The 16,515-nt window shown below is 34.7% G+C and overlaps 1 protein-coding gene across 1 annotated transcript in view; it reads left to right on the plus strand.

Annotated features, from left to right (window-relative positions):
* Nucleotides 1-16,515, plus strand: part of LOC127446028 (solute carrier family 12 member 5-like) — a 139,042-nt gene that overhangs the window by 81,577 nt on the left and 40,950 nt on the right. Inside the window, exons 4-6 of the mRNA XM_051706636.1 lie at nt 5,283-5,429; nt 11,801-11,855; nt 13,824-13,954. Of these exons, the coding sequence (XP_051562596.1) occupies nt 5,283-5,429; nt 11,801-11,855; nt 13,824-13,954 (333 nt within the window). The remainder of the gene's footprint in view (nt 1-5,282; nt 5,430-11,800; nt 11,856-13,823; nt 13,955-16,515) is intronic.

A 16,515-nucleotide genomic window follows, 5' to 3' on the forward strand; every position in this document is an offset into this window, starting at 1 on the left:
ATGTCCAATGGTATTTATGTGATATTCCAAGGTACTTTAAAGACTACCATAGTATTACCATAGTAAAGGTAAAAAGCATGCTATTACCATGGTACTTATAAAAAAAACATGGTATTACTATGATACATGTAAAAAAAACATGCTATTACCATGATACATGTCAAAAAACATGATATTACTATGCTACATTTATAAAAAAAAAAAAAAACATGGTATTACCATGGTACTTATAAAAAAAATAAAAAAAACATAGTATTGCAATAGTTCGTGTAATAAAACATGTTATTACTATGGCCAGGCTAAAAAACATGATATTAACATTGTAAAGGTAAAAAAAAAAACATAGTATTACCATGGTACTTATAAAAAAAACATGGTATTACCACAGTCAACTTTTTAAGATCATGTTACCATATTATGGTACCATATTATAAACATGTAAATTAAAAACATGGTATTACCACAGTACATGTAGAAAAAAACATGGTATTACCATGGTAATTTTTTAAAGCATGTTATTACCATGTATCATGTTATAAACATGAAATTAAAACATATTATAATCACAGTACATGTAAAAAAAAAAGATGGTATTAACATGGTCAATTTTTTAAACATTTTGTGTGATGTTATAAACAGGTAATTAAACATGTTGTTACCACAGTACATCGGGAAAAAAGCATTTTATTACCATGGTAAATTAATGCATGTTATAAACATGTTATTACCATATACCCTGTTATTAACATGTAATTAATAATATGGTATTACCATGGTACCTGTAAAAACATGATATTTCTATGGTACATTAAAGAATCATGGTATTACCCCGGTATATGTCATAAAAACATGGTGTTACCACTTTACATGTAAAAACATGGTATTACCATGGTACATTTTAAAACACATGTTACTACCATGGTACCATCCAAAAAATATATTGATACCATTATACATTTTAAGTACAACTACAGGCTAATTAATTAAATTTCTAGGCAATAGAATTGTTTATTGTGATTATTAATATTATTATGATCATTTTCACCCGTTTTATCATCCACCAGGCAAAAATATAAAGTCCGATAACTTAAAGTAATAGCACACCTCTTCTCAACAAGCCGCATGATTTGAAGTATCACTCTTGTACATGCCGATGTTTAGTACTTTGAATTACTAACTCTTAGTATTAGTTATATTAACAGTGATGCTTGCCTTAACAAACATAACTGATGAAAAAGAAGTGATTTTTAATACAGTGCTTCCTTGCAATCACTGTAATGACAACACGGCTGGCTGTCAATTAGTACATATATATGACTGGAATACATAACTGGAAACCCAAGAGCGCCTGATATACACTAACTGTCATTGTGTTTAGTGTGTGTAGCATTCGTTTCAAGGGCTTTTAGAGAGAGATAAGTAAGGGCTAATGTGATATACAGAGTGTGTTTTGGCTTGGAAAAGAGTGGGATGGGTTTTAATTACTAACACACACTTTGTAAAGGTCTGCCAACTTGATAAATGGGGACTCACTCTCGTTGAAGGATTTTTCTAATCACTCCAAATGTGTGTGTGTGTGTGTGTGTGTGCTTCCATCAATGCATGCACCTAAAATTGACGAATACAGCACTGAATTACATCTTTTATGTCTTCAAGGACAAGGGCACGCAGGTAAACTCAGTTCAGGATGAATCTATACAGCATCAGACAGCGTTCTGCAGTGCTCGCACACTCAAAGGCTCGTGAAACCACTTTTCAATTCACACTGTTGATTAAATGTGAAATGTAATGGCCATTTGAGTGCTCAGTCCCACGTGATTATGTGGACGGTACAGACCTGAAAACATGCATGGAAAAGTAGTATTCACTACTATAAGTCCTTCGGATCCGTCCTTCGGATGAGACGTTAAACTGTGGTCCTGACTCTCTGTGGTCATTAAAAATCCCAGGACACATCTCGAAAAGAGTAGGGGTGTAACCCGGTGTCCTGGCCAAATTCCTCCCCATTGGCCCTTATCAATCATGGCTTCCTAATAATCCCCATCCATTAATTGGCTCTAACACTCCTCTCCACCAATAGCTGGTGTGTGGTGAGTGTACAGGTGCACTATGGCTGCCGTTGCATCATCCAGGTGGATGCTGCACACTGGTGGTGGTTGAGGAGAGTCCCCTGTTCACTGTGTAAAGCGCTTTGAGTGTAGTGTCAGAAAGCGCTATATAAATGTAATGTTCATATATGTGTTTACTAAAGTGTGTAGCCGCTTTTCCACTATCATGTCGAATGCTTCTCATTGTAAAACTGTGGTGCTGCGAAATCAGGTTTAGAATGTATGTAACAAATACGTTAGTTAGCAACGCTTGAGAGGTAAACATTGGAGCAAGTGGCCTATGGAGGATATTCCAGTATTTAGGAATGCATTTCCCTGGTTTTTATTGTGCTAAAGCACAGAAAGACACAGCCAGTGTCACAAAAACTTAGGGTTTGTGTATGCCTCCGGACACGAACACACAGAAAGTTAATAGTTCCAAGTTAAGCTAAAAAGGACATTTATTGGCAAAATATTATATGAGTAAATTATTGATGTATTGCTTGAGTTTTAATGAGCTAGCTAGCGTGATCTATCTCCCTGACGAAAAGCCGTTTAGAAAGATCATGTACAGTACTACACTAGTTAAATCAAGCATGCCAAGAAATCCAGGTGAAAACGGCTTGTAAACGTACCGTGCCGAACAGAGCTCAAGTGGAAATGCTTCTGGAACCATTTCTCAACGTGCTCAGAACCGTTTGACCCGATGGTGGAAAAGCACTTAATTATAGTCAGTGAGGGGAGTAGTTAACTAAAAGAAGTGATGCTACTAACTTAACTACATATTTTAGTACATGTTTATAGCGTGACAGCTTTTCCAGTAATGAGCTACATTTTCCAACGAGTAGCGCTGTAGCGTCACAAAAGACTATAATTTTCACATTGTATTGTGAACACAGCAATGGAGGGAGGAATCACATGCGCTGACCTAAACCGTCCTCTCCCTCTCACGTGTAGTGCTGGGAAAACTGAATCATTTAAGTGAATCGGTTCTTTTGGATGGTTCATGTAAATGAACTATTTCACATAAATGATTCACTGATTCACTATATATATATATATATATATACACACACACACACACACACACACACACACACACACACACTGGCGGCCAAAAGTTTAGAATAATGTACAGATTTTGCTCTTATGGAAAGAAATTGGTACTTTTATTCACCAAAGTGGCATTCAACTGATCACAATGTATAGTCAGGTCATTAATAACATGAAAAACTACTATTACAATTTGAAAAAAAAAATAAACTACTTCAAAGAGTTCTCATCAAAAAATCCTCCATGTGCAGCAATGACAGCTTTGCAGATCCTTGTTATTCTAGCTGTCAGTTTGTCCAGATACTCAGGTGACATTTCACCCCACACTTCCTGTAGCACTTGCCATAGATGTGTCTGTCTTGTCGGGCACTTCTCACGCACCTTACAGTCTAGCTGATCCCACAAAAGCTCAATGGGGTTAAGATCCAGAACACTCTTTTCCAATTATCTGTTGTCCAATGTCTGTGTTTCTTTGCCCACTCTAACCTTTTCTTTTTGATTTTCTGTTTCAAAAGTGGCTTTTTCTGTGCAATTCTTCCCATAAGTCCTGCACCTCTGAGTCTTCTCTTTACTGTTGTACATGAAACTGGTGTTGAGCGGGTAGAATTCAATGAAGCTGTCAGCTGAGGACATGTGAGGCGTCTATTTCTCAAACTAGAGACTCTGATGTACTTATCCTCTTGTTTAGTTGTACATCTGGTCTTCCACATCTCTTTCTGTCCTTGTTAGAGTCAGTTGTCCTTTGACTTTGAAGACTGTAGTGTACACCTTTGTATGAAATCTTCAGTTTTTTGGCAATTTCAAGCCTTCATTCCTCAAAACAATGATTGACTGATGAGTTTCTAGAGAAAGCTGTTTCTTTTTTGCCATTTTTGACCTAATATTGACCTTAAGACATGCCAGTCTATTGCATACTTTGGCAACTCAAAAACAAACACAAAGACAATGTTAAGCTTCATTTAATAAACCAAATAGCTTTCAGCTGTGTTTGATATAATGGCAAGTGATTTACCAAATGAGCAATTTAGCATGATTACTCAAGGATAAGGTGTTGGAGTGATGGCTGCTGTCTAGATTTGATCAAAAATGACTTTTTTCAAATAGTGATGATGCTGTTTTTTACATCAGTAATGTCCTGACTATACTTTGTGATCAGCTGAATGCCACTTTGGTGAATTAAAGTAACAATTTCCTTCCGAAACAGCAAAATCTGTACATTACTCCAAACTTTTGGCCGCCAGTGTATATATATATATATATATAATAGTGTGTTTTCTAGTTTTATTATTTTATATTTATTTATTAGTGTATAAATTCATGTTGAATTTAATGTTGTCACACATGGTTTTACCATAGTAATAAAGTAGAATAATGACTGTTATAACCATGTTTTTTGTGTGGAAAAAGCCATGGTTTTACTACAGTATACATATGGTAACCATGATTTTACTATAGTAATTTGGTAGTAACCATGGTTAATTTTGTGGTTACCATAGTTTTAACACAAATACCATGGTTAAACTATGGGAACTGTAGTAAAAGCATGGTTAATTTCTTAAGGGAATGTTACCCTAATTAAGATGATATTATTTAGATACAGAATTAATAATATCATCCAAATGTTTTATATCTAAAAATATTTTCTTCTTTAAAATAGTTCCAATTTAGTTAGCTACTTTCTGTTATTAGCTTATAGTTTAGCTAACTACATTTTCTTTTTTTTAAAGAGTACCTTGACTTTAGTTTAACTTTAAGTTATTAGTAGCTTGTTGCTTGGGAAGTGACAATTTCAAATAAGCTTCCCCAACACTGATTATAATATACTGTAAGTAGTGTAGTATAGTAGTAGTATTCATGGTAACATAGTGTCCATGCCACATATATTACAATGCAAGCATCATTGGTTCCAGTGAGGAATTTTTTACAAATACTGCATATTGTGGAGTATTAAAGTACAAAAAAAAAAAAAATTTGTATTGTTTTTACAGTCAAGATATTAGATTACACAAGACATGCATAAACACAAGCTAAATGATGTAATGGTTGCTGAACAATGAAACGACAACATCAGACATGAAACGTAACTAATCAGATTATAATGTTGTCCAGCTAACAGGCTGTTGTGTGTTTGTGTGTTCACAGGCTCCACGGATGGGCACACTGATGGGCGTATATATGCCATGTCTGCAAAATATTCTGGGTGTCATTCTGTTTCTCCGAATGACCTGGATGGTGGGCATCGGAGGGGTCATCGAAGCCTTTATCATCGTCCTCATGTGCTGTTCCACTGTGAGTTACACACACAATGGACCTCATTTATGACACTATCATAAATACATGTGTAAAGCTGGAGTCATTTGCACATAAAATGGACCTTTCTTAAAACTTTCAGAAATTCACAAACATCCAAGATTTGTATGTTTAACATGTGTATGTTAGTGAATTGCAAACATTCATAAAACGTTATCACAATTATCATAATCAGTGCTCATGAAATCGCCATATAAGGAAGGTGTCGGTCTCGCTAGTAAATGCAAAAAAGCTTTCAACATCTATGCAGAACAGAAATAAAGGAATTTTTAAAGAAAGATGTAATTCAATTAGGTATAGGCACTATTTAACAACCTGCTTTTTTACTATGCTAATATGTCAGTTTTTAATATTACTTTCTCTCATTCAGTTATTAATAAATTTCTCTTTTGTTAATCATTTCACTTCACTTTTTAAAAATGTGAAATTTTTTTTTTATTTTTTTTTTATGTCTTTTACGATTTACTCATGGTCAGGAGCAAGCGCATGTTTTGTTTGTAACAATTCAAAGTTTGAAAATGCAAAAAAACTTTCATGAATGCGACAATTTACGTAAAAATGGCTTTACAAATGATTTACACAAAAATTTGTTCTGCCGGTGTTTCATGAATGACGACCAATGAGCAAAATATCTAAAAAATATATTATTTTATATTATATTATATTATATTATATTTAGGGCTGTCGATTTAACACGTTAATTCAGTGCAATTAATTATATGAAAAATAACGTGTGAAAAATAACGTGTAAAAAATTTTGCATAATTAATCATGTCCCCGGACTGTAATAAGGAATATTCCTACCATTGGAGCAATTTAAGCTTGAAGTACCACCTGTTTTCTCCAGGGGGCAGTAAGAGAAACTCCAGCTGTATAGGCAATGCGCAGCTTATACAGAGAACAAACCACACTTACCGACAGCAGACAGCACAAGATGAGAACAAGTTCTTGCGTTCAAACACAGCTTGATGTAGCACAAATCCAAATGAAGGGACCTCATAATAAATCTCGTACTGATTAACTAATTAACTGTAGGCCAATGATTGGCTCATGAAAATAAACAATATTTGGATTCTAAAGCCAATACATACATACATACATGCATATATATATATATATATATATAAAATTTATAATTATTTAAATATAAATATACAGTATATAATTATTTAATCATTATTTAATTAATTCAGTTTTAACAAATTATCAATTGACAGCCCTAATTATATTATATTATATTTTCAGCCTTTTGATCATATTTAATATATATTATAATATTTATGTATTTTCTAAAAATGGTTTAAAAAGTAATTTTTCTTAAATCAGGGAAAACATCATTTCAACTAAACAGCCATTATAGCCAATTAAATAAATAAAAAAATTAAAGTAAAATACAGAAAAAAATCTTCTTATGCTTTCCACATGTTTTTGTCTAAATGAACACAAGAATGATAGTTAATCATTATATAAACAGTACCAATATAACAATTACCATATAAACAGCAATGTATTCATATATATTTTTTACAAAAATATTTTATACATAAAAATGACATGCAAATACATGGGTGAACACTTTTGAGTTAAGAACAGTTTGATTTGACCAACTCTCACGCCATTTTTGATACTTAAGTGTAAATGAGAGACTCCATTAAAATCTCTTTCCCTTTAGGAAATATGGTGGCTAAGTAAATTAAAATGTACTTTAAAATTGGCACAATTTTCACAATGTTGCTCAGTTTTATATCCTCAGCAAAATCATTGTGAGTCACACAGCTGTCATTATTACATGTTATGCAAGCATGTGATTTTCAATAATTTTTTTAATTTGCATTCACACACAACAAGGAGAAGAGTCAGTTGCATTCTCGCACATCTACTGATTAACGTGCATCTCTTTCATGTGTGTTCAGCACGTGTTCGTGTCACTGAACATGCCATGCATCTCAGCGTGCATGCATACTCATTAACATGTCATTTGTATGGTTGTGTGTGCATGTATGTGCAACCTAGATTCTCTAGTGCCTGTGAAAGAGCTATTTTTGGACTTAAGAAATCTTCTGCGTAGCAAACCGTCTAATATCTCTCACTTGCTTTCTCTGACTCATTTTCTGTCTCCTATTCTAGGAGTATTCCATCCTACCATACTACTCATTCTATTTCTGTAGTATGCAGTAGGTATACTGTGCACATGATGCACATTTTCTATATGCGTATATACCTGTATGACCTACTACATTTGCTAAAAGTAGTACAGTATACAACAGAGCACATTGTGTGGAATATTGTATCCCACAATGTAATACTTTTGATTTTTTCTTGCATTTCCAGTGTGATGAATGAACAGTAAATTATTACAGCTGTAATTTTAGACTTGGCTATGTTTAGAATAGAATACTTACTATTTACAGAATACTGCACAATATACACTGTCTACTGTTCTTTAAAACTAGCAAGTCAAACAGTACAATTCTACATTGTTGTCCATTGTAGGCCTCACTGACATAAGAGGGAGAAAATGATGACAGAATTTCCCTTTTTTGGTGAACTATCCTTTTAAGAACATTTTCATGGCAAATTATGATAACCACAATGAAGCTATGAATCATGTCTGCTGTCTTAGACAGGTGCATCCAAGCTATCTGAATAAACAGCTTTGAAAAATGTGTGTGTGTGTGTGTGTTTGTTTGTGATTTATATGTCCATCCACGCCATCAGCAGAACCTACATCGGTCCAGGGTGGTGTGAGCTTAACCTCGCCATCCGCATCATTATTAAAAGTAGCGAGACACTATCGATGTCATCAGAAATTAGCAGCTCATTGCCAGGCGCTCAGCGCTCTCTTTTTATCGCACTCTGTCTCTCATGGCAACAGATGGACAGGAGGAGAGAAGGCTGATTCTTTCATACATCACAGAGATGGAGAGATGCGCCTCTTTAAGATAGACTGGAGCCATTAGATATGCAATAATGAATTATTTAAAGAATGGATCATTAAACAACAGCATTGATCTACTTTCAAAAAGACAAAAATATTGATAGGCAATTCTGACAGACCGGTTGCTTTCAATGATCAAATTATTCATAGGAATAAATTAATACCTGAATACATGAGTATGAATTGTGTCACTAACTCGTCAATAAAAACATTTCTGTTGTGTATTTGGTGTTTTAGATGCGTTTTTATGCTTATTAGAGTGCTTGCTTATCGTGTCATTATCTTAGCAGCATTTTAGCGTTAAACTCTATTGGAATCAATTGTGAATCGAGCGCTTTGCGTTATGAGTGTTATATGTATGAAACACAGAGCAGCTAACTGTGTGTACGGATGCGCTGAAGCTTCAAATACCCACCCAAATGGATTGTCTGCCAGTCGGACAATGAAACCACCAACAGATCAGTGTTAGCTCACTCTTGTGTTTCAAAATCTACTGACGATTTTCTGTTTTCAAATATTTTTAGTGAATAAATATTGTGTAAAGTAGTTCCACTAAGACGTGGGGTTATGGTAATTCAAACATGACCTGAATATAGTGTTAAAAGTGAGTTGAGTTTTTGTGTAAATATTGTGTAAAATAGGTTGTCAAGGACATGAGTATTTTTCAATATAGGGAATTTAAAATTACGGTAATTCCGAAATGATTTGAACACTGTTAAAAAGTTGTCGAATTTTGTGTAAATATTAAGTAAAATAGTTTGTCAAAGAGGTGTGTTTTTTACTATTGGGGACTTAAAATCACGGTAATTCTGGCATGACATGAACAAAGTTTAAAAAAGAGAGTAGTATTTCCTTAAAGATTGTGCAAAATAGTTTGACAAAGATATGCGGTTTTCACGATTTCAGAATTTAAAATTATAGTAATTCCGGCATGATGGGAACACTGTTAAAAATTAGTAGAATTACTTGTAAATATTTCGTAAAATAGTTTGTCAAAGATATGAGCGTTTTGTACTATTTGGAAACTTAAAATTACGGTAATTCCGACGTCAGGTAAACACTGTTAAAACATTTGTAGAATTACATGTAAATATTGTGTAGGATAGTTTGACAAAGATGTGAGTGTGTATTACTTTTCAGAAACTCAGAATTACCATAATTTTGACATGACATAAACACTGTTAAAAAATGTGTGGAGTTTTGTGACAATATTATGTAAAATAGTTTAACAAAGACGAGTATTCTTTACATTTCTGAACTTAAAATTACCGTAATTTCAACATGATGGGAACATTGTTAAAAGTGAGTTTAATTACTTATTGTATAAAAATTGTTTGTCAATGATGTGAGCATTTTGTTCTATTTGGTAACTTAAAATTACAGTAATTCTGACATGATGTAAACACTGTTAAAAAAGAGTAGAAATTTGAGTAAATATTGTGTAAAATAGTTTGACAAAGACAAGCATTTTTTTATGATTTCCGAATTTAAAATTACTGTAATTCCGACATTACAGGAACACTGTAAAATAGTGAGTAGAATTTTGTGTCAATATTGTGTAAAATAGTTTGACAATGACAAGCATTTTTTTACGATTTCAGAATTTAAAATAATGGTAATTTCGACATGACGGGAACACTGTAAAAAGTGAGTAGAATTCTGTGTCAATAATGTGTAAAATAGTTTGAAAAGACAAACTTTTTTTACGATTTCTGAATTTAAAATTACGGTAATTTTGACATGACATAAACACTGTAAAAAAGAGAGTAGAATTTTTTGGCCAATATTGTGTAAAATAGTTTGACAAAGATGAGCGTTTTTTACGATTTCAGAATTTAAAATTATGGTAATCCCGACATGACGGGAACACTGTAAAAAGTGAGTAGAATTTTGTGTCAATAATGTGTAAAATAGTTTGACAATGACAAGCATTTTTTTTTACGATTCTTAATTTAAAATTACGGTAATTCCAACATGACAGTAACACTGTTAAAAAAATAAGTAAAATTTGTTTCAATATTCTGTAAAATAATTTGACAAAGATGAGCATTTTTACAATTTCAGAATATAAAATTATGGTAATCCCGACATGACGGGAACACTGTTAAAATTGTTGAGAATTCTGTGTAAAATAGTTTGACAAAGGCAAGTGTTTTTTTTTTTTTTTTTATGTATATGTAAAAATTATGGTAATTCCGACATGATGGGAACACTGTTTATGCATTCCCATTGTTTCTCTAAGCCTTTGGATTGGTTGACATAGTATCTGTCTCAATATTATTGGCTCACTTCAATCAAGCAGATGGTGTGATTGACTGGGAAAACTGTTTTAAGCAGTCAGTGCCCTAAATCTTCCAATCAGAAACTGTATCCAGCATGTTATTAGCATATGGAGGTCAATGATAATATCATGAGGGCGAAGTCATTTAGAACGTTTCAGATGCTATCACTGAATTGCGATTGGACTTGTGTGTTTGTGTGGGTGGATGAGTGTAAATGAACCAGCTTTCGTCTGAATCTGATTTTGGTTTCTTAAGATAATGCACTTCAACAATTAATGTCTTATCCATTTTTTATTTTTTTTAACCGAGCTTGTTGATCCTCAAAGTAAATGCAATGTTTAGAATTTGGCCACAACAAGGCAACGTGTTTATGCTACATTTAAAGATACCTAATGGAAAATGCCTCAAAATGCTGCTCAGTAGGTTTTGGAACAAAGTAAATATGTACAACATTAAACTTTCCTCTCTCTAGGTCAAAATGAACATATGCATATATGCATAATTATTTATATACATGAACTGACCTGCAATCCACATTTCTTCTTTCTTTCGCCCATTTCAGCACACTTTTTCTTTTTAAAGGAGAGTTAGTGCCATGCTGTTTCATTCTGACAGTGTCATCTTAGTCCCTTTCTCCAAAATAGACACATTTGCATTTTGCGAGACAGTACGGTGCTGATTTAAAGATGCTTTAATCACCAGGACATTTCACAATTGCTTTGGCTCCTAAAAAGAGACTCTTCGTCCTTTAAAAAGAGAGAGTGATGGAGGGTTTCAAATAAGATGAGATTTATTCTGGAACATTAGTTTCTGCTAAATTTAATCAAGGTGATCTGTCAAAGTTATTGACAACGTTAATATAACGTTTTTCCCAAAACTATCCTGCTTTGCCGGTTTTTAAGGAAAAGTTCACCCAAAGTTTTACGCTCCAAACCCGTTAGTTCCAAAACATATGACTTTCTTTCCTCTGTGGAACGCAAAAGGAGATGTTAGTTTGGTAATGTTGTTTTCACAATTGCAACCTCTTCTGAAACTCAATCCAAGAGTTATTCTCGAATTATTTACAATGTGCAATCTGTTACCTATTTGAAATGATCAAAAACACTTTCTCATTCTGTTTTTAATTCTAGACAATGCTCACTGCAATATCAATGAGTGCTATTGCCACAAACGGAGTCGTGCCAGGTAAGTAAATCCCTCATTGAGCTTAACATGCATGTGTGTGTTGTTATGGCAACAGAAGCGGTCACCGTAGCAACAATAACTCTCTAAGCAATGACCAGACAGCAATATCCTCAAAGCTGTATTTATGTATTCATAATCCAATGACCGTGGCCTGTTCTAATCACCTCTTTGATCACATCTCTTGATTGGACGAGAGCAGAGGTGAGATGAAATTGCCGGGTTTGGTTCCCTGTCCATTGTTCATCAGTGATAGGCCGTTATTATCCCTATAGTGCTAAAAGCCCACTCTGTTACCATGTTTAATTTTTGCAAGAAACAGGAAGTTGTAATTGTGGGTTGTATTGTGCTTTCTGTGCTATTTTTCAGTGCTTTTCAGACTTAGTTAATGTCACAACAAATCTTCACTCTTTATAATAAAGATACTAAAAAGGGTTTACAGCTGGATTGAATTTGAGACCCTTTTTACTGTGTTTGCAAAACATTTCTCAGATATTCTGTTTTTCTTGAACTCCATATTTCTGCAATGAATTCAGCTTGAATGTGTAACGTAATGAAAAGATTTTACTCAAACTTTGTTTTGAAGATAAATTCAGTCTTCAGTGGGGTTTTACTTTTTTATTATTATTTATTTCAGATTAAAGTTTGAATATCTTTGAAATTGTTAGGGGTGGTTTAGGCTGAACGCATTTTGTGCTGAAAAGAACCTTGTTGTAGCAGATCGAAAGTCTCAAGTCACCTTATAAACGTTATATGGAAAAATCCACAAAATGTTGAAAAAGCTGCGAGACGTGGCGCAATGGTCAAAGACGGCCATCTAGCACGTTAACTTACAAATGTTTTTTTTTTTTTAAACAGTGCAGATGACTTTGTAAATATTTTACGATTAAAGTCTGAAATTCTTTGAAATTGTTTTTAGGCATCATATAACTTTTATATGACACTTGCATTCTGTTCCATTCGTTGCGACATGTCTAGGTTGGGGGGTGGGGTAAGACCACGTTTGGACTGAATGGCCCTAACAAATTCAAAGATTTTCCAACTTTTATCTTAAAATATTTAAAATGTCATCTGCATTTGTTTTTATCCCCTTTTCTCCCCAATTTGGAATGCCCAATTCCCACTACTTACTATGTCCTCGTGATGGTGCGGTTACTCACCTCAATCCGGGTGGCGGAGGACAAGTCTCAGTTGCCTCCGCTTCTGAGACCGTCAATCCGCGCATCTTATCACGTGGCTCGTTGTGCATGACACCACGGAGACTCCCAGCATGTGAGGCTCATGCTACTCTCCGCGATCCACGCACAACTTACCACGCGCCCCATTGAGAGCGAGAACCACTAATCACGACCACGAGGAGGTTACCCCATGTGACTCTACCCTCCCTAGCAACCGGGCCAATTTGGTTGCTTTGGAGACCTGGCTGGAGTCACTCAGCACACCCTGGATTCGAACTCGCAACTCCAGGGGTGATAGTCAATGTCAATACTCGATGAGCTACCCCTCTGCGTTATTTTTTTAATTGTCTTCCACGTGAACACGCAATATTATAAGGTGTCTCGAGACTTTCTTCTCACTGTGTCTAGGTTCCATTTCATCGCAAAATGCTTTCAGCCTAAACCACCCCTAACAATTTCAAAGATATTCAAGCTTTAATCTAAAATATTAAAATAAAATGAAGTGCACTAAAAAAGGCTAGACATGTCGCAATGAATGGAATAGAATGCAAGTGTCTCGAGACACCATCTAAAAGTTAGTTGGCATCTAAACAATGTGGCACTCCTGCGCAAAATGTTGAAAAAACAGTGAGACATGGTGCAGTGGTCAAATACGGCCATCTAGCCCATGTCAAGTGTATCTCAATTTGCGTTTGCTGCTCAAAAATTAATCGGACAAAGTTTGGAATTGAATCCAATCAATGTTTGTGTGTGTTCTGAAACTGATCATGTTTGTGTATGTATGTTTTAACAGCTGGAGGCTCGTATTACATGATCTCTCGTTCTCTGGGCCCTGAGTTTGGTGGAGCTGTAGGCATCTGCTTCTACCTGGGCACCACATACGCTGGAGCCATGTACATCCTGGGCTGCATCGAGATCCTGCTGGTGAGTTGAAGAATCTTAGTGTTTTATGCATGTGTTTGATGCAAAAAGCAGCTGTGAGTCAGTAGCCACTTTCACACATGAAACCTGTTAAATTGCAGTAAAATTACTGTATCACCTTTTCTGGTAAATGTACCACATCTCCTATTCACACATGCAACACCTTTTCGTTTTTTAGCCGTATTGCTATCATTCACACATCAGCACCAAACTGCTGTTTTGTTAAATTTCGCTTCAGCATCTGTCCAGTTTGACAGCATTATTTCCACAATCGTGTCAAATACCAACATTCTGGTTCTGGAAATTTTTAAAATGGCATATCGGATGAAACTAGAGACTCTACTCTTTTGACTCAAACAGGTTTTAATGTAAAAACATAATGAGGTTTCTTACCAGATGTAGTTTTGTTGCCATTTCTCCCAAAGACGAACTCCGCTGTGATCTACTCCATGTTGTTTTGTCACATGACTCTGTGCATTGAAAGTTTAACCCTTTAATGACAGCCTAGAGTCTCCTGAACTGAGATCAGTCGGTTTAAATTAAATTAAATTATGCATAGCCTTTAGCGAAGCCAAAACGTTATGTCCACGCATGTGGACACATGATCTCAGGAGGTTATTAGCTGAATTCCTGATGAAAAACTTCACTACCTATGATCCTCCAATAATCCTCCTAAACGATCATCCAATCAGAGAATCGTGTTGAACAAAGTGAGACAAAAGATCTCTGCAGTGACCGTCCACTTTTTGTCCGATTTTACAATACTTTTTCACTTCAAATCAAAGTTTGTAATGTTGTGATTCACCTTGGAGCTGTTTGGTTTGGTTTATGACTTACAACTCTTTTATGAAGGATTTGAAAACCTTTAATTTTATGACTTTAAAACATGGCATTAACACAGAACGTTTATGACAAATTGCTAGAGACACACGAACTCTAAACTGAAAAATGTTGTTAAATTTGAATTTGTGAAAGCATCTAGTGGCGTAACAAACAACTTTTCTGTATGAAGCTACATCTTAGGGGCCGTTCAAACAGAGTGCATTTTTGCTTAAAAAAAATGGAGGTGTCTCGAGATGTGCTTTTAAAATTGAAGTTGTTGTTTTAAATTGACACGACATAAAAACGCACCCTCATGCGCTAGAAGCGAGACACAGCACAACAGTGAAATATGTCCATCTAGTGTGTGTTTTACATAGAAAAAAATATTAAAAAACAGCTCAGACACATATGAGAACACATTCGAGTTTGTTTCAAATCCCAGTATGATTAATTTTAAACTATTTAACTTTTCGGACACACCCATATTAGTGAACACGTTCTTTTACATTCTGTCACAATCTCACCATCACGTGTTCACTTATCTTTCAAATGTGCTATTTAACTTCTCTTTCTCCATCTCTTTATTTTGTTTTTCATCACCATTTCATTGTATTTCGTCTTATTTTTGCCCTCGTTTTTGTCCAGAACATTACTCTCACTCACTCTCTCTCTCTCTCTCTCTCTCTCTCTCTCTCTCTCTCTCTCTCTCTCTCTCTATTCTGTCTTTTCTCCCCTCCTCTTAGAGCAAGTAATTATGTAATTATGCAGACTCTGCATTTAATTGCGCCACTGATGAGAGCTAGCGTGTCCTCCGAGCTTTACTCGTCTCGCGTTTAAATGCACGTGTTCTCGGCTACTCGTGTACTCTTCCTTCTCTTTGCTCTGCTCGTCGGGGCTCGAGTGTATCTGACTTTTCGGTTAATTCTTTCTTCTGGGGGAACAGAGTCTTAGCCGTCATTGTCCACAGAAAATCTTCTGCGCAGTTGGTGTGCTGATCTGAGCAAGAGATTTATCCGGCCTACAGTCCAGAGAGACACTAAGACATCTATCTAAAGCGAGTCGAGCACTTTGAGATTAAAGCTGTATTGTGTAACCCTGCCGATATGATGAAAATTATCAGGTCACCATAGCGACCAGCTGGTTAGATGTGTGTATGCTTGTGTGTGTGTGTGCGCATGTGTGTGTGTGCGTGTGTGTGTATACAGTATATACACACATATATATATATATATATATATATATATATATATATATATATATATATTATTCCTACAAAGCATATTTCTTTAATGACAGAAAATGCAGCTGGGTGAATTTGACAAGAAAATAAATAAAAATTTGTATTTTATAATTCACATGTTTAGCTTTTTTTATGACAGAAAATGCAATTAGGTGAATCTCATGAAATTACACTTTGTCCAGGTCAATGAAAATCAAAATAAATGATTAAGAAGTTGTTTTACATAAAGAAAATTAGTCCTTTTTTTAAGACCATTATGATTTTTGACATGTTTTGGTCATGATTCACACAGAAAGAAATTTTGCTAATTAAGATTTTTTTATATTGTGACATTATTTTCATAAGCACATTTCCCCCTTAATTCTCATTACCGTAATGCGTCTGGAGTTTTCTGTGAATCCCATTAATGTCACTGGTGAAAAATTACTGTTATACAATATTTGTATTATTATTTAAATAATCATAAATTAAATTAAAATATTATTATTACATACATTATTTA

This window comes from Myxocyprinus asiaticus, chromosome 9 (genome assembly GCF_019703515.2).
Source record: "Myxocyprinus asiaticus isolate MX2 ecotype Aquarium Trade chromosome 9, UBuf_Myxa_2, whole genome shotgun sequence".
NCBI classification, from domain to species: domain Eukaryota; kingdom Metazoa; phylum Chordata; class Actinopteri; order Cypriniformes; family Catostomidae; genus Myxocyprinus; species Myxocyprinus asiaticus.